We start from the raw sequence: 24,429 nt of genomic DNA on the forward strand, positions 1-24,429 counted from the left end.
TGACCTCCAGCTCCTCATTCCTCCCCACCACCATCTCCTCACTTCTGGTGACCACTGTATTATTCTCCTTCTCTGCATGTTTGACCTTTTCGTCAGGTTCCACCCATAAGTGAGGTCATGTGGTATTTCCCTTTAATGTCTGGCTTGTTTCCCCTGGCATAGCGTCCTCCAGGTTCAACCCTGTTGTGACAAAGGGCAGGACCTCCTCCTTCTTTAAGACTGAGTAGGCCAGGTGCGGTGGCTCACGCCTGTAATCCCAGCATTTTGGGAGGCTAAGGTGGGAGGATCATGAGGTCAAGAGATCGAGACCATCCTGGTTAACACAATGAAACCCCGTCTCTACTAAAAATACAAAAAAAATTAGCCGGGCGTGGTGGCGAGCACCTGTAGTCCCAGCTACTCAGGAGGCTGAGGCAGGAGAATGGCATGAACCTGGGAAGCAGAGCTTGTAGTGAGCTGAGATCGCACCACTGCACTCCAGCCTGGGCAACAAAGCAAGCCTCCGTCTCAGAAAAAAAAAAAAAAAAGACTGAGTAATATTCCACCCTATATATTTTCAAATTGTAATTGACAATTTATAATCATATAAACTTACAGGGTAAAAATAATGTTATGATTTATGAATGCAATATGGGATAGTGAAACCAAGCTGGTTAACATATCTACGACCTCAAATACTTCACGTTTTTATAATGAAAACACTTAAGATAATTTTCTTAGCAATTCTGAAATGTACAATAATCTATTAAAAAGCTATCTTTGCCACACTGTGCAACAGAACTTAAAAAAAAATTCTTCCTGCACAACTGAGAGTCTATGCCCTCTGACCATCATCTCCCCATTCTCCAATCCCCAGCTCCTGTGACCATCATTCTACTCTCTGCTTCCATGAGTTCAATTGTTTTAGATTCCACATATAAGTGAGAGCATGTGGCGCTTGTCTTTCTGTATCTGCCTTGCCCATTTTTAATTGGTTTGCTTCTTCTTCTATTAACCTGAATTCTTCATAAATTTTGAATATTAACCTCTTATCAGATACATGTTTTGCAAATATACTTTCCCAATCCATAGGCTGCTGGTCTTGTTGTTTGCTGTGCAGCAACTTCAGTTTGATGTAGTCCAATTTATCTATTTGTGCTTTTGTAGTCTGAGGTTGTGGTGTGACAGCCAAGAAATTATTGCCAAGGCCAATATCAACGAGCTCTTCTCCAACATTCTCTTCTAGGAGTTTTATGGCTTCTGATCTTACAGTTAAGACTTTCATCCATTTTTGGTAGGTTTCCTATACGGTGTAAGACAAGGGTCCAATTTCACTCTTTCACATGTGGAAGTCCAGTTTTCCCAGCAACATTTATTGAAAAGACTATACATTCTCCATTGTATCCTCTTGATGCTCTTAGACCAAAATTAGTCGAGCACATACGTTTAGTTTTACTTCCGGGCTCTCTATTCTGCTCCACTGGTGTAGGTGTCTGTTTTTTATACCAACACCATACTGTTTTGATTACTACAGTAATACAATCTAAATCAGAAAGTGTGATGCCTCCAACTTTTTTTTTCTTAGAACTGTTTGGCCATTCAGGGTCTTTCGTGATTCCATATGAATATTTGAATTGTTTTTTCTGTTTCTGTGAAAAATGTCATTGGGATTTTGGTAAGGATTACACTGAATCTATATATAACTTTGGCTCATAGATATTTTAGCAATATTAGTTATGATGAGCCCAGACATGAGCCCAAAATATCTTTCCATTTATTTGTATCTTCTTCAATGTTTTGAATTGTCTTCATCAATATTTTACAGTTTTCATTGTATAGGTCTTTTATCTCCTTGGTTATACTTATTGCTAAATATTTTATTTTTTTCTGATGCTTGCATTAATAAATGGCATTGTTTTGATTTCTTTTTCAGCTATTATTTGTGTATAACAATGCTATTAATTTTTGCATATAATTTCATATCCTGAAACTTTACTGAATTATTGGTTCTAACAGTTTTTCTGTGGAATCTTTGGGGTTTTTACATATAGAATCATGCCATCTGCAAATAGATAACTTTACTTCTTCCTTTCTTATTCAGATGCCTTTTTTTTTTTTTTTTGTCTGATTGCTAATTGCAAGTACTTCCAGTGTCATGTTGAATAAAAGCGGCGAGACTGGGCATCCTTGTCTTGCAGAGGATCTTAATGTTAAAGCATTTGTTCATATTGATTATAATGCTAGCTAGGAATTTTTCATAAATAGCTTTATTGTGAACATGCTGTCTATACCTGAACTGGTGAGATTTTTTATCATAGATATTGGGCTTTGTCAAATGATTTTTCTGCATCAGTCTGTTAATGTGATGTGTCACATTGGTGAATTTGAAAATGTTAAACTGGCCTCACATGCCATGGATGAATCCTACTTGGTCATGACATATAATCTTTCTAATGTGCTGTTGGACTTGGCTTGCTAAAGTCATTATGAGAATGTTTGTGTCATTTGTTCATCAGAAAAATTGGCCTGTAGTTTTCATTGTTAGTGACATCTTTGTTCAGCTTAGGTGTCACGGTGATGCTGGCTTTTAAAAATGTATACGTAATTATTCCCTCTAGATTTATTTGTTGAAAGAGTTTGAGAAGTATTCATATTATTTCTTCTTTGAATATTTGGTATAATTCAGCCATGAAGCCATCTGGTCCCATGCTTTCTTTTGTTGAAAGGATTTGATTACTTTTTCTATGTCCCTATTTGGTTTTGGTCAGTTCAGTCTATTTTTTCCTGACTCAAACTTGGCAGGTTGTATTTTTCCACAAATTTAACCATTTCCTCTAGGTAGTCCAATTTTCTGGCATATAATAGTTCATAATAGTCCCTTATGATCCTTTCATTTCTGAGGTGTCCATGGTAATGCCTTCACTTTTTTTATTTATTTGAAACTTCTGTTTCTTAGATTATAATATGGTTAGGCTTTGTGTTCCCACCCAAATCTCATCTTCAATTATAATCCCCGCAATCACCCTGATCCCCTCATGTCAAGGGAGAGAACAAGTGGAGGTGATTGGATCATGGGGGCAGTTTCCCCCATGCTGTTCTCACGATACTGAGTGGGTTCTCACAAGGTCTGATGGTTCTACAAGTGGTAGGTAGTTCCTCCTGCCTTCATTCTCTTTCCTGCCACCTTATGAAGAAGGTGCCTTGCTTCCCCTTTACCTTCTACAATGACTGTAAGTCTTCTGAGGCCTCCCCAGCCATGTGGAACTTTCCTTCATATAAATTACCCAGTCTCAGACAGTTCTTTATAGCAGCGTGAGAACGGACTAATACAGATGAAGAGTTTTCCAATTTTATTTTTTTTTTAAAAAACAATTCTTAGTTTTACTAATTCTTTTTATTGTTTACTATTGTCTGTTTGACTTATTTCTGTTCTGATCTTCTTTCCTTCCTTCTGTAAACTTTTGGTTTACTTTGTTGTTCTTTATCTCATTTCTTGAGGCTTAATGTTAGGCTATTTGGGATCTTTGTTTTAATGTAGGTATTTATCACTATCAATTTCCTTCTCACAACTGTTTTTGTGGCATCCCAGAAGTTCTGGTAGGTTGTATTTCTGTTGTTGTTTGTCTCAAGATAGATAGTTTTCAAATTTCACTTTTGATTCCTTCTGTGACCCATTGATTGTTCAGGGCAATACTGTTTAATTTCTACCTATTTATGAATTTTCCAAGATTCCTCCTGTTACTGATTTTTAGTTTCCTTCCATGTGGTCAGAGATGATACTAGATAGAATTGCAATACAAAATTTGTTAAGACTTGTTTTATGGCCTAATATATGGTCTATCCATGTGTATGTTCCATGTGTGCTACAGAAAAATGTGTATTTTGCTGCTATTGCATGGAAAGTTCTTTATATATCTGATAAGTCTTTTTGGCCCAAAGTACAATTCAAGTCCTGTATTTTCTTATTGATTTTCTGTCTAGTTGAACTATCTATTGTTGAAAGTGGGGTGCTGAAGTCCCCTATTATTGTTGTATTGCTATGTATTTATCTCTTTATGTTCATTAATATTTGCTTTATGTATTTAAGCACTCCAATGTCGGATGCATATATGTTTATGATTGTTATGTCCTCCTGATAAATTATCCCCTTTTCACTAGATAAAGGCTTTCTTTGTCTCTTGTGACCGGTTTGATTTAAAGTCTGTTTTATCAGATGTTAAGTTTAACCACCCCTTCTCTCTTTTGGCTACCATTTGCATGGAATATTGTTTCCCTATCTTCACTTTTAATATATGTGTGTCCTTAAAGATAAAGCGGGTCTCTTATAGCCAGTATATAGTTGGGATCATCTCTTTTTCAGTCTACTTCACCACTATATGTCTTTTGATGGGAGAATGTAATCAATTTATATTCAAGGTGATTATTGATAGATAAGGAATGACCAATGTAATTCTCTCATTTTCTTGTTGTTGGTAATATTCGAGGTGATTGATAGATAAGGAATGACCAATGCCATTCTCTTATTTTCTTGTTTGTAATATTCAAAGTAATTATTGATAGATAAGTAATGACCAATACCATTTTCTTCTCTTGTTGTTTTGTAATATTCAAGGCGATTATTGATAAAGAATGACAAATGCCATTTTCTTATTTTCTTGTTTGGAATATCCAAGGTAATTACTGATAGAGAAAGAATGATCAATGTTATTTTCTCATTTTCTTGTTGTAATATTCAAGGTGATTATTGGTAGATAAGGAACGACCAATGCCATTTTCTTATTTTCTTGTTGTAATAGTCAAGGTGTTTATTGATAGAGAAGGAATTATCAATGCCATTTTCTCATTTTCTTGTTGTTTGTAATATTCAAGGTGATCATTGATAAAGAATGACCAATGACATTTTCTTATTTTCTTATTTGTAATATTGAAAGTGATTATTGATAGAAAAGGAATGACCATTCTCTTATTTTCTTATTTGTAATATTCAAGGTGATTACTGACAGATAAGAAATGAGCAATGCCATAAGAGATTTTTTTTGTTGTTTGCAGATCCTCTGTCCCTTTCCTCCGCTCTCGTCTGCCTTTGTAACGTGATAATTTTCTGTGGTGCTCAGCTTTGATTCCTTTATTTTCACCCTTTGTATGTCTGCTATCATTTTGTTGCTATTGTTGTTTTGTGGATATTATGAAGCTTATGTAAAATATCTTATAGTCTACTATTTTAAGCTGCTGACAACTTACTTTTTTTATACAAAAAAAAAAAACAAGCCTTTAACTTTTCCTCCACAGTTTATGTTCTTGATGTCACGATTTGCATCTTTTGACATTGTGTATACCTTAAAAGTTATTGTGGCCTTAGTTTTACTGTTTTGACTTTTTACCTTCATACTGGAGACATGTATGGGTTACACACCACTATGATGACACTGGACTATGCTGAATTTGACTATGTACTTCCTTCTACCCGTGAGTTTGGTACCTTCAAGTGTATTTGTGATAGTGATTACACTTTTCTAGCTGCTTGAAGTACTCCTTTAAGCATTTCAGATGCAGCAAGCATAGTGATTATGAAATCCAACAGCTTTTTTTTTTTTTTTTTTTTTTTTTTATCTAGGAAAGACTTAGTTTCTCCATTTCTGAAGGGCACCTTTGCTGAGCACAGAATTCTTAGCTAATAGTTTTTGTGTTTGTTTGTTTTCCTTGTAGGTATCATACTATTCTTTCCTGGCTTTCAAGTTTTCTGCTGAGAAATCCACTGATAGACTAATGGAGATTCCTTTATATGCAACTTGACACTTTTGCTTCATTTAAAATGATCCTTTTTTTGCCTCTGACTTTTGACACTTTGATTAAAACGATCCTTGATGAAGACCTCTTTGGGTTGAATATGTTTGGGGATCTTTGAGCTTCATGAAATTGGATGCCCGTATCTCTCCCAAGACTGAAAACTTCCAAGTTTTCAGTAATTATTTTATTAAATAACCTTTCTGTCCTTTTTTTCTGTTTTTGCTCCTTCTGAGTCCCATAATACAGAACTTTCTTCATCTGATTGCTTCCTGTGAGTGCCGTAGGCTTTCTTCACTATTTTTATTCCGTTTTCTATTCACCTCCCCAAATGAGTCATTCCAAAAGACCTCTCTTCAAGTTCACAGATTTTTTTTTCTGCTGCTTAATCTAGGTCTGCTATTGAAGTCCTCTATTGAATTTTTTTATTATTTCATTGAGTTATTCAGCTTTGAGATTTCTGTCTGGTTCCTTTTTATGCTATCTGATTCTTATCTCTTCTAATCTTTAAGTAGTGCTTTTTGTAGGGGAAGATTTTCACATACAGATGGGCCTGAGGGTGCTGGTTGGACAGGGTGCAGGGGTATAGTCTCTGTGCAGCTTCTTCAGTTGTAAAGAATGTCAGTAATGACTGTGTGTGTCTAAGTGGCGTAGGCTGCAGGAATTCAGGACAATGATGGTGGCAGCGTAAGTCTAGGGTCCGTAGTGGCAAGGGCTTTATGTATCCTACTACTTTTGTCTTCTCCGTAGAGGGGAGTCTCAGCTGAGGGAATCTTTCTCAGCGCAGGGTCTGACACGGCCCACAAGCAGCTGCAGTGGCACTGAGATCCAGGGCACAGGTGCACAGGGCAGCTGTGGAACCAGGGCCCTGGGCTGTGGGTGATGTGAAGCCATTGTGGCACCCGGTGCTCAAGGTGCAGATTCACTCTCTGGGGCTCAGGTGGCTTCAGATTGTCCACAAAGCTGGGGTCTGTTGTTCTGAGGCTTAAACTCTGGGGAGCTCATCCAGTTTCAGGGAGCTGTTGCTGTTCACCCTGGAGGCTGGGGTGGCACAGCTCTGCCTTGGTTCTGATTCCTGGGGAACTGAGCTACCTCATCTGCTCAGCCCCAGAAAGCACAGCCCCACACAGGACTCCGTGAGGGCTCCAGCTCCCCAGGGGCAGGAGGCCGTGCCTGCCCTGCATGCCATGTTATATTTTAATTGATTTCATCTGTTTTGCTGAATTTGATGTTAAGTCTTCATTTCAAGGAGAAAGAAAAAAAGGAAAGATCATAGTAAAAGTTGTTTCTATTAAAATTGAACGATACTTTGCAGTGTATTAATATTAGGAACTTGTTTAAAATTACAGTCATCTCAGACACCTTCTATGGTTTATGTTCTGCCATGTCTTCTCTATTAAACAATCCAAGGCTCTCTGAAACCTTAAAGTGCCTTTGGAATTAGAAAAAGACTCAATCATCTTGAGTGATGTTCTTACCTAACTTTTGGAAAATAAACCTGCACATCAGAGCATCCATACAGCAAAGCACCCACGCACCAGAGCACCTACACACAAAAGCACCTGTACACCGGGGCACCCACACATTGGGGCACCCACACACCGGAGCACCCACACACCAGGGCACTCACACACCAGGGCACTCGTACACCAGAGCACCCCCACGCCAGAGCACCCACACGCCAGGGCACCCCCACGCCAGGGCACCCATACACCAGAGCACCCACACACCAGGGCACCCGTACACCAGGGCACCCACAGACCAGGAAACCCATACACCAGGGCACCCACACACGAGAGCACCCACACACAAGAGCACCCACACACCAGGGCACTGACACACCACGGCACCCATACACCAGGGCACGCACACACCAGGGCACCCATACACCAGGGCACCCATACACCAGAGCACCCACACACCAGAGCACCCACACACCAGGGCACTGACACACCACGGCACCCATACACTAGGGCACGCACACACCAGGGCACCCATACACCAGGACACCCATACACCAGAGCACCCACACACCAGAGCACCCCCATGTCAGAGCACCCACACACCAGGGCACTCATACACTGGAGCACCCACACACCAGAGCACCAACACGCCAGGGCACCCGTACACCGGGGCGCCCACACAGCAGGGCACCCACACACCAGAGCACCCACACACCAGGGCACTCATACACTGGAGCACCCACACACCAGACCACCCACACACCAGAGCACCCCTAATTCTGGAGAGTTTTGCGTGAGCCAGGGCCACGGGTGAGCAGCCAAAGCCTTGCCTGAGTAACTGGAGCTGTTTTCACACCTCCTTCCCTGGCAGCTTCTGTTTCCTTTCCAATGCTGGCAGGCTGATAAAGTGTTCTAGTGAATAAGAGAAAAACATGACAGGCTCACACAATCTTTTCAATTAGGTAGCACTCAATAGCTCTGCTTCTCAGAAAGAAAGCCCTAAAACCCGTGACCACCAAGCTCCCTTAACTCACAAGCACCCTAAGCTCTGAAGACGCCACATCGAACCGCCTACGATTCCATCCCCGTTGTCTACGTGAACTGCACAAACGTAACGTGTTTCAGTCATAAATTTATCATGATATTCCCTCACTACTGTGTCGGTCATAAGGAAACTGATACTGTTTCCACCAGAGTCTGTTAGAAGAGGAACCCGTTGGCCCCCACCTCCGCCAAGGTCCTGGAGGGCAGACCCTGGGCCATCTCGGGGCCACTCAAAAGGGCACAGTGGGGTTTGAACACTGACCTAAATTCATTTCCAAAATCCTGTTCTTTTAAAATTTCTAGACTTCCCCAAACTTCAGTGATTGTCCCTGCACAAGGGAGACTCTTCTTATCCCCCTCAAAGGACTGTAAGGGTTAAACATCACTTAGTACAAACGATCCTCCTCAAAGGACTGTAAGGGTTAAACCTCACTTAGTACACACGATTCTTCTCAAAGGACTGTAAGGGTTAAACCTCACTTAGTACACACGATCCTCCTCAAAGGACTGTAAGGCATAAACCTCACTTAGCACACACGATCCTCCTCAAAGGACTGTAAAGGTTAAACCTCACTTAGTACACACGATCCTCCTCAAAGGACTGTAAGGGTTAAACCTCACTTGGTACACACGATCCTCCTCAAAGGACTGTAAGGCATAAACCTCACTTAGCACACACGATCCTCCTCAAAGGACTGTAAAGGTTAAACCTCACTTAGTACACACGATCCTCCTCAAATGGGACTGTAAGGGTTAAACCTCACTTGGTACACACGATTCTCCTCAAAGGACTGTAAGGGTTACACGTCACTTAGTACACACGATCCTTCACAAAGGACTGTAAGGTTTAAACCTCACTTAGTACACAAGATCCTCCTCAATGGACTGTAAGGGTTAAAACTCACTTAGTATACATGACCCTCCCACAAGGACTGTAAGGGTTAAACCTCACTTAGTACACACGATTCTTCTCAAAGGAGTATAAGGGTTAAACCTCACTGAGTACACACGATCCTCCTCAAAGGACTGTAAGGGTTAAACCTCAGTACACACGATCCTTCTCAAAGGACTGTAAGGGTTAAACCTCACTTAGTACACACGATCCTCCTCAAAGGACTGGAAGGGTTAAACCTCACTTAGTACACACGATTCTTCTCAAAGGAGTATAAGGGTTAAACCTCACTTAGTACACACGATCCTCCTCAAAGGACTGTAAGGGTTAAACCTCACTTACTACACACCATTCTTCTCAAGGGAGTATAAGGGTTAAACCTCACTTAGTACACACGATCCTCCTCAAAGGACTGTAAGGGTTAAAGCTCAGTTTGTACACACGATCCTTCTCAAAGGAGTATAACGGTTAAATCTCACTTAGTACACATGATCCTCCTCAAAGGACTGTAAGGGTTAAACCTCACTTTGTACACACTATTCTTCTCAAAGGACTGTAAAGGTTAAACGTCACTTAGGACACACGATCCTCCTCAAAGGACTGTAAGGGTTAAACCTCACTTACTACACACCATTCTTCTCAAGGGAGTATAAGGGTTAAACCTCACTTAGTTCACACGATCCTCCTCAAAGGACTGTAAGGGTTAAACCTCACTTAGTACACACGATCCTTCTCAAAGGACTGTAAGGGTTAAACCTCACTTAGAACACATGATTCTTCTGAAAGGACTGTAAGGGTTAAATCTCAGTACACACGATCCTCCTCAAAGGACTGTAAGGGTTAAACCTCAGTACGCACCATTCTTCTCAAAGGACTGTAAGGGTTAAACCTCACTTAGTACACACGATCCTCCTCAAAGGACTGTAAGGGTTAAACCTCACTTAGTACACATGATCCTTCTCAAAGGACTGTAAGGGTTAAACCTCACTTAGTACACACCATCCTTCTCAAAGGACTGTAAGGGTTAAACCTCAGTACACACGATTCTTCTCAGGGAGTCTCTCTCTCTAAGTGGCCCTGGGAGATTATTTATCATTGATAACAGGGAAATCTAAATTCTTGAAGTAATTTGAAGGACACTGGACATTTTGAAGTGTTATGTATATTTAAATTAAAAAGTATTTTTCATCTTACAGGAAGGTCCCCATTGGTGGACGCTGACACCTGCCATAACACTGGCTGAACTTGAGGAGCAATGGCAAAGTAGATCCCAGGACAGCATCTTTGGGGCCAGAAGGATTTGCTCTTCAGGCACTTTCTAAAGCAAAACAACTGGATTCTCTGCTGCACTCCTGCGGTCCTAATCTCAACAGTAGGGACCCTGGAAAGGTAAGAGGGGCCCGGCAGTACCCTGACTCCCCTTCCTGCTTCCAGCTTCTCTTGAGGAGGAAGCCTCTTCCTACTCAGAATTTAAATTTGACCTGCAGTGCACAGCACGCACACTTCAGGGCTTCTGATGTTTCTTTTGATTCTTTTTGAGGTTTCAGCATTTCTCATTCAACTACTAAGTCCATTTTATATTATCCTTGTCAAGTTCTATTTATACTTTGATAGCTTTAAAACCATGCCTTTCATTGATTCATCAGCAATAAAGCAGTTAACACCAGAATATTCTTCATTCAATCTGCTGTACCTCTGTCTAGATCTGGGGATCGGAAAATGGGACTCCCTTCATTCTTACGGAAAGCTAACTTGAGACAAAAAGCAGATTTTGGCTTGTGATAGAAAGCACAGTTAGGAAAGTTAGACCTAAAAGTTACAAATTGAATTCCACATCCACCCACCGCCAGGTGAGAAAAGATTTCTGACATTGCGTTTCTATACACATTTAGCCAGATCCAGGTTCAACCGTCTAAAATAGAAGGACTCTATCAAATATTTACAGAGCTCCAGAAGAAAAACCAGATAGTATCTGACTTATATATTAGTGCAGGCACATTGTCCTGAGTAGTTGTATCACATTTTGAATTTCAAAAGCCATTTTTTAGAGCCTAGAAAGGAAGATATGGCAGCACAGCAGACACGATGAATGGCAAAGGCAAAGGCCCAGCGGTGTGAGGAGCGGATGCCAGAGAGGCAGTGCTGTGAAGGATTCCAGCTCTGGGAAGAGGCATCACAACTGCTCAAGTCTCTGCTTTCTGAGGGACAATGGGGGCATTCATCACGGGTTTCTCTATGCCATGTGAAGGGCAGGACCTTACATTAATATAAAGACATCTAAATCAATATTTACATGGGAGGGAGGGAAGCAGAGGAGAAGGTATTAGGGGAGAAAGGCTTCACAGCAAATTCAGCAAAACAGGTGAAATAAATTTAACACAGAAAGAAATTAATCACAGATCTGGCACAATGAAGGCATGTGCATGGCACTAAGACACCAATAACAGGTGAAAATTCTAGAGAACAATAAAATACAGGTGGAGGCCCATGTCATGGGGACCCCATCACACAAAGCTCATAAGTCTCTGTGACTTTGGTATGAAAAGGGTGATTCGTCCTGTGTTTACAGGTGTCCAGGCCGTGACTTTAGACGACGATAGGATCCAGACAAAACTCCGCCACAGCCGCTGTGCCACAGAGACCTGAACAGGGAGCTTTGGGACCTGGGTTTTGTGTTCCCTTTCCTTCCCCACCAAGTGTAGTATATATATTTGGTTATAGAAATCGTCGTTCTGTGTCAACATCTTCATGAGTAACAGTGAGCCTCGTGTCCAACCTGACATTCCCACCGTAGCTCAGGTGGCCTCTGTAAGAACCCGCCCTTCGGCTCAGGATACTTCCTGGCACTGAACAATGAATACTCCACATAAGAACGACTGAAGGTTCGTGTTCGTCTTGCCTTTCTTTCAGGGACAAAACACCCCTTCCTTTCTGTGCAATTTTCTGAGTATTTTCTAATTGTTCCATTTGTCTCCCGAATATACACATCAAATTAGCCACAGGGCCCAGGCCTATCTTACAGATAAATTCTTATGAAACATTATTATTTATTAAATTATTTATTACCATTAATTTATTTAAGTGGAATTAAACTGTGGCTGTGAATGAATTTTCTTTGTACCTAATGAGATGATATGCTATAGTAGGAAGAACTGGATTTCGAGGGAAAAATCTAAGTGTACAAGTAAAGGACTCTTTACAAGCCCTTGTTAGCCAAGTAAAACTGGGCAACTCATAATTCCTGTTTATCTGCTGCCCTATGAAATGTGAATAATCATGCATCCCTGGCCCATTTCATATGTTTTTTATGAAGATCCAATGAAAATGGAAGTTATTTTCATTCGACAAGTATCAATGTCAGGAATTCCTATGCAGATGGCACCCTCTGACTTTCACGTCCTTTTTCAGCATGTGGTTTTCGTCATCCTTTCTCTGTGTGTTATATGGAGTCTGGCTTCGGTTTTGAAAGTTTTGCTGTGTTGGAAACAGCACGTGTAAATTCCATCCAATCATAGAGGAGAGCTTCGTTCTTCCTCATTTCATTAAGTATGAACTGGGTGATCACCGAGAGCAAACCACTGTTAGGGGAAATAAAAGGGGCTTAGGGGACTTCGCAAGCCGCTTTTGCTTTCCAAAAGTATGACATGTCATGATGAAGCTGTGCATCCAGCTCTCCACACCCTGTGCCCCAGTGACAGCACACGTGCACTCTTACCAAGGAGTTCTCCATAACCTGCACCCGAGTGACAGCACGTGTCCACTGTTACCAAGGAGCTCTCCACACCCTGCGCCCCAGTGACAGCACATGTCCACTATTACCAAGGAGCTCTCCATACCCTGCACCCCAGTGACAGCACATGCCCACTATTACCAAGGAGCTCTCCATACCCTGCACCCGAGTGACAGCACGTGTCCACTGTTACCAAGGAGCTCTCCATACCCTGCACCCGAGTGACAGCACGTGTCCACTATTACCAAGGAGCTCTCCATACCCTGCACCCGAGTGACAGCACACATCCACTATTACCAAGGAGCTCTCCATACCCTGCACCCTGCACCTGAGTGACAGCACGTGTCCACTATTACCAAGGAGCTCTCTATACCCTGCACCCGAGTGACAGCACATGTCCACTCTTACCAAGGAGCTCTCCACACCCTGCACCCGAGTGACAGCACACATCCACTATTACCAAGGAGCTCTCCATACCCTGCACCCTGCACCCGAGTGACAGCACGTGTCCACTATTACCAAGGAGCTCTCCATACCCTGCACCCGAGTGACAGCACATGTCCACTGTTACCAAGCAGCTCTCCATACCCTGCACCCGAGTGACAGCACGTGTCCACTGTTACCAAGGAGCTCTCCATACCCTGCACCCCAATGACAGTGTGCGCCCACTATTACCAAGGAGCAAGGTGAGAGGCCTCAGGGTCAGGGGCCACCAGGTGTGCATCCTGACCTGGCTGTGACACGCGAGGGAGGCTGATCTTTCAGGTGAGGGTGGAGACTTGGGGTGGCATCCTGTGCCATGCATCGGAGCAGGGAGGAGACAAATGTGGCTGTGGGACCCAGGATGCGAGGTGAGCTGGAAAGCCCAGCCTGCACGTCAGCTTTTCCGTAAGCAATGGAGTCGTGGATGATTTCTGGGCCAGGGGCAGCAGGGTCCTGAGGAAGAATCTCATAGGAGGGAGAGTGAGCAGGAGCTTGGTATCCTCAGTACTGAACCATGCTCAGAGAAATCCAATCCTCATAAAATCTATGTATAGAACGGTGTCAAATCCAATCGCCCATGGTGATTTTAGGTAATAAAACAGATTTTTTGGAGAGCGGTTGCTAAGTAGGCTGAAGGCTGCCTTAAGGAGCACGTACGTGTGTGGTTCCTGACGTGTGAGCCTTGGCGGGTGCATACACCTCACTAAAGCCATGAATGAAAGTGTGAAGGACACCATATCTAAGAATTTAAATGTCTAAGCACCTAAGGTGGACCTCATGCAGAACATCATATGGCAACCACCCTTATCTAAGTTGTAAGCCCTGCAGCAGATGCCTGAAACCATGGACAGAAACAAACCCCAGCCAAGACCTCTGCATGGCACAGCTGGCAACGACAAAATGCAAGTGGGGCCACCCCACACTCACCCTGCCCCCACCAAACCCTCTCAGCCTCGTGGCAGAGCCCGGCCTGCTCCCATGGTTCAGCAGAGGGCAGAGTGTGTTGCTCTCAGTGAATGGAACCCCTGCATTCCCCTAAGGGAGTGGCAAAAGGCTGTCCAACAACTCATGAAGAACTTGCTCCCTCAGCCTTTCTGAGGGTGAACCTGGGTCCGGTTCCAGTGGGTGGATGGAAACGAAGGAATACCGTGAAGGCTTTCCTTCCCGGAGATGGAACCACGGTGCTTCTTCAGGGGTGGTGCCCCGTTTCCCTTCTTTCCTACCTAAAAAGAAGATATGTTATCTTGAAATACAGCCACCATTTTGCAAATATAAGGCAATGAACATGAGGATAAAACCCACAAGCTAAGGATGGTGCCACGGGAGGACGGAAAGATACTGGGAGAAAACCACAGCAAACAGCCGGATTTCTCGTTCAGTGAGAAGAGCAAGCCCTAGTCACTCAAACCACCGTAAGCTGAGAGGATTTCACAGCACACACGGCCCCTCCTGGACGGAGTCCCCAGGTTTTCACAATGCTACCACCCCAGGCCACACACGCTGACAAAAGGACCCACGGCAGGGCTCGGGCCAGGCTGACAAGTGAGTTTTTCCTTTCTCCATTTGTCTTTTCCCTGAGGTACATACATGCAGAAACCTAAAACTTAGGTAAACATGTGCACATTAGAAGTCTATTGACTTAACAAAAGAAGTTCAACTATAAAAAGAAAGCTCGATACAAAGTGTTTATTTTTAAATTATCTTGAGAGAATTAATCAAATCTCGTATCACTAATCAATAACCCATGCATCAAAGAACAGACCCTGTCACTCAGCTCGTCCGAAAAGACACTGCTTTTTCCTTTTCTGGTTTAATAATTTCACTATTACTACACTAGGAAGTTATCAACCCTAGGCAACACCAACATAGAGCAATAACCCAAGAAATGTGTAAAAGTAAAGAATAAATGAAGAAACGTCGTAACCACATTGCACTGGTTCTTTACAAACGTTTGAAAGAGGAGCAGCACCGGACGATGACCCAGAGAAGGGTCTTGGGGGTCACTCCCCGGCTCTGCCATTTGCATGTCTGTCCCTGTGCAAACCCTTTAACATATCTTTGCCTCAGTGTCCTCATCTGTAAAATGGGAATGAAAATCCTAGTCATTATCTCATAGGGTAGTTAAAGGTCATAGAATGCCTGAAAGTATTAGCAAAAATGTAGCTATATTTTTCTCCCTAGTCTTATCCATACCTGACATAATAATTTCATTTGGATCTTTGCTTATTATGTTCTCCCACTATAATGTACACGCTCTGAAAGCAAGAAATCAGTCTATTTTTTGCTTCTGTACTCTCAGCACAGAGGACAGTGCTTAGCACTCAGGGGTCTATAACGTTTGTTAACCTAACAACCGATTCGATGAGTGTGCGCCTGCAATCACAGCATGCACGGAGGCTTTGTCTGGTGTTCATGAAATTTAAAATCATCAAATGGATCATTGGTAGAAATTTATAATCATGGCCAGGCGCGGTGGCTCACGCCCGTAATCCCAGTACTTTGGGAGGCCAAAGGGGGAGGATCATGAGGTCAAGGGATCGAGATGATCCCGGCCAACATGGTGAAACCCCGTCTCCACTAAAAATACAAAAATTAGCCAAGCGTGGTGGCGGGTGCCTGTAATCCCAGCTACTCGGGAGGCTGAGGCACAGGAGAATCACTTGAACCTGGGAGGTGGAGGTTGGTTGCCGTGAACCAAGAACTCACCACTGCACTCCAGCCTGGGCGACAGAGCAAGACTCCATTTAAAAAAAAAAACAAAAAAAAAAAAAACAAAGACAGAAATATTTATAATCATTATTTATTTGAAAGGTTAATGAATTGAAAGAATTAAAATTTGTGATTGATATTTAATGTCAAGAAAAATTATATTTAACTTTTCAAATGTAATATTAACAAATTTCCCATTAAACACAATAAAAATAATTATAGATCTCCCCAAAATATACAATCTCACCAGGTATTAAACAATGTCTAGACATATGTGCTCAACCCTATATCTGCACTGAGGAGAGTCTCAGACCTATCTCGACCTCTCAGCCTCTCCACACCCATGACGTGGACCTGTGGATCCTGAGTCCCCTGTGAGGTCTGAAGGTCTCCACATCAGAGGCACCAGGGGGCGGGGACTCCAGGGTGTGGAATCCTGCACGCAGGCCGCACCTCAACGGTACAATCAGGGTCTTGGCTCTGTCATGCTCCGCAGAGCTGCTCAGGCAATTCAGAGACTCACGAGACTCTTCGCGAAGAACTCAAGGTGCGAGTGAGCTGAGCTGGGCTGGGCTGCCTGGCTCCACTCTGACATCAGGCAAGTGTCCAGCCTTGGGCTGTCCACACTCCTAACTCAGGCCTCAGGCACCCCCTCCTCTCCACCTACGGCAAGTCTCTGGGGAAGCACCTCAGTGCCATTCACTTAATTTAAATGCCTCTCTTTAAAAATTCTCTTACCCTGATATCATCCTCTGATCCTCTCACAGGTACACTCCGCTGGCCAGCAAATCAGCCCTGAAACGGAGCACGGAGCCCCTGCTGTCCACGCTCTGCTTCTGACATTCACTCAACAACCCAGGACCTGTGTCGGCCATTTCATTAAACGCACCATCAGCCCCCCTGGTGCTGAGGCTAAAAGGAAACCTCAACCTGGCCTGAGTCCTCCTTCCTCTCAGACACGCAGCCCACCCTTCAGCAGCATGTGACGTGGAGCCTCCAAGGACATCCGGCTTCTGGCCACTTATCTACAAATTCACCAAAATCCCAGAATGGCAGGGCACCGCAGCCCCTCCTGCACCCTGCACTGGCTCTCCACCTTCCTCCCTGCTTCCCGGAACAGCCTCCTCACAACAGCCAGGGTGACTTTTCTTAAATGAGAAGCTACCCTAATCACACTAATTTTAAACAAACTTCAGCTGACTCTCTTACTCACAGGATAAAAGCATTAACCACATTACAAAAAACAGCGCCCTCTCCCCGTCTCCTCTGTACCACGGTTTCGCTCACTCCACAGGAGCCGTCATCTCTGCAAATGTATCGACACGTGTTCACTGCCTGCCTTCTCCAGTTGTCTACAAGCTCTGCAATGGCAAGAATTCTGCCTTGGTCTCTGCGGATGGCCCGAGAAGCGTCTTATCTGTAGAAGTTGTTTATTAAATATGATTGGATAAACTCATGGATAAATAAACACACTAATAATTTTATATTTTGCATTGATCTAACATCTTACAACTGCCTCATTCTTAAAAATGAGCGAGGTGAAGCCTCGGGCTACCTGGCTGCTCTGGTGTCCCTGGAGAATGAGAGCTGGAGAGCTTTCCCACCTCTCCCGGTCTCTCATCACCTGGGGATAACTGCAGACCTGCTCATCCAGAAGAGGATCTAAAACGTGGAGGAATGCAGACAGCTTCTCTTAGCATCTGTAGGTATTCCTAGTTCTAACTGATCACCCCGCATTTGGTTTGTCTGCATCCCACCCTATCTGGCTGCGCTGTGCTCCGTGGGGTAGAGGGTATGCTCTCCTGGGCTCCAGCACCGAAGTCCCACAGCGCCTCCTGCACTCCCTTCATCCTGAGGCCAGACTCCTGTGTCAGTTTAACACAAGACATTCAGGACAACCCAGGGGCTCTGCTTCCTGCAAAATATGCATTCTGTGTTTTACATGGAATGGAAGACATAAAATAAATGAGACCAAGCTTCTGATCCCTAAAAACTCCCAATTCATTGCCAGGACTTTCTGTTCCTGAATGTGCATAAAATGAGGATATAAATGTGTCTGTAAAACATGAACTCTGGCACAGCTGATGAAATGGATCCCAGTGGGGAGAGGCAGGTGCAGGGAGGAACCATGTAAGTTCATCTCCAAGTGCCTGCTGAGGTCGTGGGCCTGGGCCTGGGCCTGGAGGGGTGGTGAGGATGGAGACAGGCAAGCTGGCTGGAGGAGGGGGCAGCAGGGGCGGGCAGGCAGGCTCTGGGTGGGAAATCTGCAGGAGGCATGGAATGCGAGCCTGGGAGCAGGCCTGGGAGGAGCGTGGGGACCTCCCACTGGGGCTCCCACACTGGAGTTACTTGTGAAGCTTCCAATGTCAGAAGAGAATGGCATCAGCATGGTCTGCAGACTGCTAAGTTTGGAATCTCCTGGGTCCCAGTTTCTCCTGACCACACTGACCAAGCCTTGGTTGCCTGAGGCAGGGATGAGGCTCGGGAGGGCACACGGGCTACAACCCCAGGGTCACGTTCACACTCCAGGGAGTGTGGCCTTCTTGACCTGTTTCTCTCCTACAGGTAAAATAGATTTTCTTTCTGAATTGACCATAAACATCCTTTACTGAATGTTACCTACTGGCTAACCTTACTGTCTTATTCTCTTTTCTGAGACTTTTCATCATATCCACCAATTAAAAAAAAACCCATTAATGAAAATAACTGAAAATGTTTGCAAAGAGGACAGGAACAGAGCTGCATTGGGCCATGCCTTCTTTCCACTATCCATCAGTCAGCCAGATGGCTTCAGGGGTGCAACAGGAACCAAGCATGCCCGACACAGCAACAGTGGACCCACGGCACCCGTGTGGAATCCCACTTTATATGAGCCAAAGCACTGGGCCCTGCCAAGCTCGTCAACACCGCCATTATAACACTTGATGTAATACATGCAACAAAATACTGTAGTTCAAATGAATCATAACGTTTCTTTTGAAATGCTCTAAAAACCTCAAAAAGAGGCCGGGTGCGGTGGCTCATGCCTGTAATCCCAGCACTTTGGGAGGCGGAGGCAGGCAGATCACCTGAGGTCAGGAGTTCGAGACCCCCCGCCTCTATTAAAAATACAAAAATTAGCCAGGCGTGGTGGCGGGCACCTGTAGTCCCAGCTACTCAGGAGGCTGAGGCAGAAGAATCACTTGAACCTGGAGGTGGAGGTTGCAGTGAGCCGAGATCGCGCCTCTGCACTCCAGCCTGGGCATCTCAGTGAGACTCTGTCGGTGGGGTGGGGGAAGAAACCAAAAAAAAAACCCTCGAAAAGAATCGTCCTTTCATTCAGAGGCCTGCATAGCTCTCTCACTTTTCCCGCCATCTTGGTTACAACTAACCTGTATTTCTTATCACACTGAAATTCCTAGGTTTCCTTCTGAACAGCCCCTGCTACCTCTGAGGCTGAGACTGCCTCTGGGTTTCGGGGCTTGCTGGCCCCTAATTCCGGATTAAATGGAATCCCATCTGCTGCAAGTTTAACAGCAGGTTTGTAAGCTTGCTCAAAAAGGAGAAAAATGTGTTGCTGAACTGACTCTTAAATGTCCTTCTGCCGAAAAAGAATCTTTACCCAGATGCAAAGTTCATGGCGACGCATTCTGTGGAAACCTCTCTTCCCTGAGAATGTGTTCAGAGCTGCTGTGGGGAATCCAAATCCCACTGCGACAATCTCTGCAGCAGAACATGGTCTCCTGCACCACACATGGCTGACCTGACCATCACTGCCCTCACCACACCCACCTTCAGACGACCTGACCATTGGGGCCCTCACTGCACCCACCTTCAGAGGACCTGACCATCACTGCCCTCACTGCACCCACCTTCAGATGACCTGACCATCACTGCCCTCACTGCACCCACCTTCAGATGACCTGACCATCACTGCCACAGCCACCTTCAAAGGACCTGACTATCAGGGCCCTCACTGCACCCACCTTCAGACGACCTGACCATCGCTGCCCTCACCGCACCCACCTTCAGAGGACCTGACCATCACTGCCCTCACCGCACCCACCTTCAGACGACCTGACCATCACTGCCCTCACCGCACCCACCTTCAGAGGACCTGACCATCGCTGCCCTCACCGCACCCACCTTCAGAGGACCTGACCATCACTGCCCTCACCGCACCCACCTTCAGACGACCTGACCATCACTGCCCTCACCGCACCCACCTTCAGAGGACCTGACCATCACTGCCCTCACCGCACCCACCTTCAGACGACCTGACCATCACTGCCCTCACCGCACCCACCTTCAGAGGACCTGACCATCACTGCCCTCACCGCACCCACCTTCAGAGGACCTGACCATCGCTGCCCTCACCGCACCCACCTTCAGACGACCTGACCATCACTGCCCTCACCGCACCCACCTTCAGAGGACCTGACCATCACTGCCCTCACCGCACCCACCTTCAGAGGACCTGACCATCACTGCCCTCACCGCACCCACCTTCAGACGACCTGACCATCGCTGCCCTCACCGCACCCACCTTCAGAGGACCTGACCATCGCTGCCCTCACCGCACCCACCTTCAGAGGACCTGACCATCGCTGCCCTCACCGCACCCACCTTCGGACGACCTGACCATCACTGCCCTCACCGCACCCACCTTCAGACGACCTGACCATCGCTGCCCTCACTGCACCCACCTTCAGAGGACCTGACCATCACTGCCCTCACCGCACCCACCTTCAGAGGACCTGACCATCACTGCCCTCACCGCACCCACCTTCAGACGACCTGACCATCGCTGCCCTCACCGCACCCACCTTCAGAGGACCAGACCATCGCTGCCCTCACCGCACCCACCTTCAGAGGACCTGACCATCGCTGCCCTCACCGCACCCACCTTCAGACGACCTGACCATCGCTGCCCTCACCGCACCCACCTTCAGAGGACCAGACCATCGCTGCCCTCACTGCACCCACCTTCAGAGGACCTGACCATCGCTGCCCTCACTGCACCCACCTTCAGAGGGCTCATTGTTAAGGCTTCCCCAGCCTGGGACCTCCAGCCTTTTCAGGGCACTCTACCTGCATACTGGGCTTATGGTTTGGGTAAAATTGGGTGAAATGAGTAAGAATGTTTAGAGAAAAAGTATGAGCTTATTCTGTGCTTTTCACCCAAAACTTCCACATTTCTGGTAGAGCGTGGAGAGAAGCATGTCCCCTCCAGGGACACAGCCAGGGGTCCCCTGCAGTGGCTGTGCTTTCTGGTGTGAGGCACATGAGGTCATAAGGCCACCCCGCTTGCCCACTCTGTCTTGCTTCCTGTTCCCCTGAAGGCCTCAAGGACATAAGCTAACCGCCCCACCCCCCGACACGGACCGCATGTCCAGGTGCCCCTTGCTCTGGAAAGCAGGGGAGGAGTGGCCTAAGGCTGCATACCCAGGAGCTGCTGGACCAGGTGGGAGGAGGCCAGCCACAAGGACGCAGAATCCTCCTGATAGGGAGAGAGATGCATGGAGTTTACCACAGGGGATTCATTATGTCCAAAATCGAATTGTATGAGAAACAGTCTACCCGATAGTGGAATGTGTGGCCAGAAATCCCACCCTCACTTTTCGATTCTACACAGAGTAATCTCTCCCTATGAATGTCAGTTATTCTTGTGATTATTCCCATAGCCAGTGTTTCATTTCAGGGATGGAGGTGGTAGTCAGTGCAGTACCACCAGCTGCCAAGTGCAGAACGGACAGCGTTTCAGCCCCACCTGAGCGCGGTAAGCTAGTCCTGCAACAGGCTCATTACATTCTTAGGCTCAGAGACTTGTGTATCAGATACTTCAACGAACACCATGGACTTCTCCATCTATATGTAATTCTCCTCAATTTTTAAAATACCTTAAAATCAGCATTCAAACCCCTGAATCATCAATATCTTTAGAGGGGGGGATAACCTGATACCTCAAACAGAGAATTAGTGTCTCTCTTAAGGGCCAGAGGGATCAGCAGAGGTTAAAAAGGGCAGCCTCAGATCAGGGCATAAGAAGCATCCTTTGAAACAAGACACAGCTACAAAAATAAAACGGAAGTTTAGGTAATCGAGCAAAACACATATCTGCTGATTTTTATCATTTTCAGTAATTTGTTATCTTACAAATGGCTGCGATGCATATACAGGTCATTTTAGCTGTTTTTACCTGCTTGGTCTTTGAATATTTTTGATATGACGACAGGGACGTTGTGCTCAGAACCTCCCTGAAAGACAAAGCCATCAGAAAGAAACATGGTTATCATGATTCACACTGGAAAGTTCTTCAAAAATAAAAAGCAGGAATAGAGAAAACCATTTCCATACCTTTATACTCAGGCCCAAGCCGCCAACTGGCTGTCTGCGGAGTGTAACAGTTCTGCGCTTTAAAAAATTTTAGAAAACAAACCGAGTTTAGGTTAAAATGCACTATCAGAAAGTGAATTCAAAAGAAATTCTTCCTTTAAACCCAAATACGTGTTAAATTATATTTCCAAAGCAACTTTGGCTAAATATGACAGTAATGACACTATTTCAAATCTTTACTCCGTGGTACTGCACGTATGAAAACGAAGACAGTGATAAAGAATAGGCCCCATTCCAGGCATTGTCTGAAATCCAGGAAGAATCCCCACAGAACTGTCATCCCGTCTGCATTCTGCTTGTGAGGAACAGAGACCTTCTCCCAGGTGGTGAAAGGGAAGCGGGGCAGAGCACTCAGTCCTGTTTTAGAACCGCTCTCTACCCACCAACCCCAGGACGGGCTCCCTCTTCACTGTACGTCTCTGCTGAAGTCAGCCGTGTTTAGGACAATCTTCAACCAATATTAATTCATGAATGATCAATTTTTTCACGTCCTCTGACCACAGATGCCTGGGATATTTAAGGGTAGGTTGTGATAAAAAGCTAAAAGCACAATAGGCCTTTAACTGGCTAGTGAAATGGTAAAAAATCTCCAAATCTCTTGCGCATTAAGCCATGCACCTATGTTTTGCTGTGGTCTAATCTGATGAATGCGACTGTTGCCAACTTCAGGTAGACATGAGTGACTGGTGCCGCTCTGAGGGGGCGCACAGAGGCAGCCTGGGGTAGATGGACAGTGGCCAAAAGGCGCTTTTACCTCAAAAAGACACTACAGGAAAAACAGAAGTGACAGACATTCTTTGAGTTCTAAGAGGAAACATGAGCATGTTCAGGCTGAATGGCTCTGAAAGGAATCTGTTGTGCAAAGCAAGGACAAAGAAGTAAGAGGGTGGCAGAGCCCACGCCGAAGGGGGGACCTGGGAGCTCCCACCCCGGCCAGCGGTGCAGGTGCAGATGCAGGGAGGCTGCTGTGAGGGCTTCCACAGCCTGAGACACCCCAGGAATGTCCTTCTTAGGGGGAAATACTTCATAAACTCAAACGAAAGAAACCAAAAATTAGAGCAAATATACCTGTGTTTAAGTGTGTATATGGGGACACAGCAAATAATACTTTAATTGGAAATTTTACCATTTTGATCTTTTTTGGACATATAGTATTTTTAACTGACAAAAATAATTTTATACACAGAAAAAAAGCCGTATTTCGGGGACTTTGCTACAGAGTGATCGTTTTGGCTTTTTCTTGGTGTTAGACTGTATTCCAGATACTGTGAACAGCAAAGTCAGAGCCACTCCTGGGACGTCCATACCACGGGCTCTCATTGCATCCGCATTCTCAGTATTTACCTGAAATGCCACAGATGCTTTCCAGTGACACTGCACCAGTGGACAGAGTAACAGGCTCTTAAACCTGCTCATCAAAGCATCACTGACAACAGCCAAGACATGGATACAACCCAAGTGTCCACCAGTAGATGCGAGAATAAAGAAAATGCAGTAGATACACCGAATGGAACATCCTTCAGCCATAAAGAAGGAAATCCTGCCATCTGTGGCAACATGGATGAGCCTGGAGGGCACTGTGCCGAGTGGAATAAGCCAGGCACAGAAAGACAAATACCACACGGTCTCCTGCACGTGGAATCTAAGGATGTTGAACGCAGAAGCAGAGGGTAGAACCGTGGTTACCAGGGGGGTTCGGGGTGGGGGGGCGGAGGTGCAGGCCAAAGCGGGCAACATTTCAGCTGTAAGGTAAACAAGTTCTGTGGCTCTAATGGAAAGCATGCTGACTATGGTTAATAATACCATATTTCCTTAAAATTTGCTAAGAGAATAAACCTTACATGTCCTCACCACAAAAAACAAAGGTAACTGTAAGAGGTGATGTATGTATTAGCTTGTTTGTAGTGTGCATTTCACAATGTATATGCATATGAGAACATACCCTGTACACCTTACGCATGTACAATTTT

At 45.1% G+C, this 24,429-nt stretch overlaps 1 protein-coding gene across 9 annotated transcripts in view; it reads right to left on the minus strand.

Annotated features, from left to right (window-relative positions):
• The window catches only part of SNTG2 (syntrophin gamma 2), a 388,440-nt gene that overhangs the window by 223,822 nt on the left and 140,189 nt on the right, over positions 1–24,429 (minus strand). For all 9 annotated transcript variants that reach the window (XM_055378685.2, XM_031008374.3, XM_055378682.2 and 6 more), the window contains exons 3-4: positions 22,421–22,477; positions 22,263–22,320 (exon numbers count right to left, since the gene is read on the minus strand). In XM_055378685.2, coding sequence (XP_055234660.2) covers positions 22,263–22,320; positions 22,421–22,477 — 115 coding nt within the window. The remainder of the gene's footprint in view (positions 1–22,262; positions 22,321–22,420; positions 22,478–24,429) is intronic.

Source organism: Gorilla gorilla, chromosome 12 (assembly GCF_029281585.2).
Source record: "Gorilla gorilla gorilla isolate KB3781 chromosome 12, NHGRI_mGorGor1-v2.1_pri, whole genome shotgun sequence".
NCBI classification, from domain to species: Eukaryota; Metazoa; Chordata; class Mammalia; order Primates; family Hominidae; genus Gorilla; species Gorilla gorilla.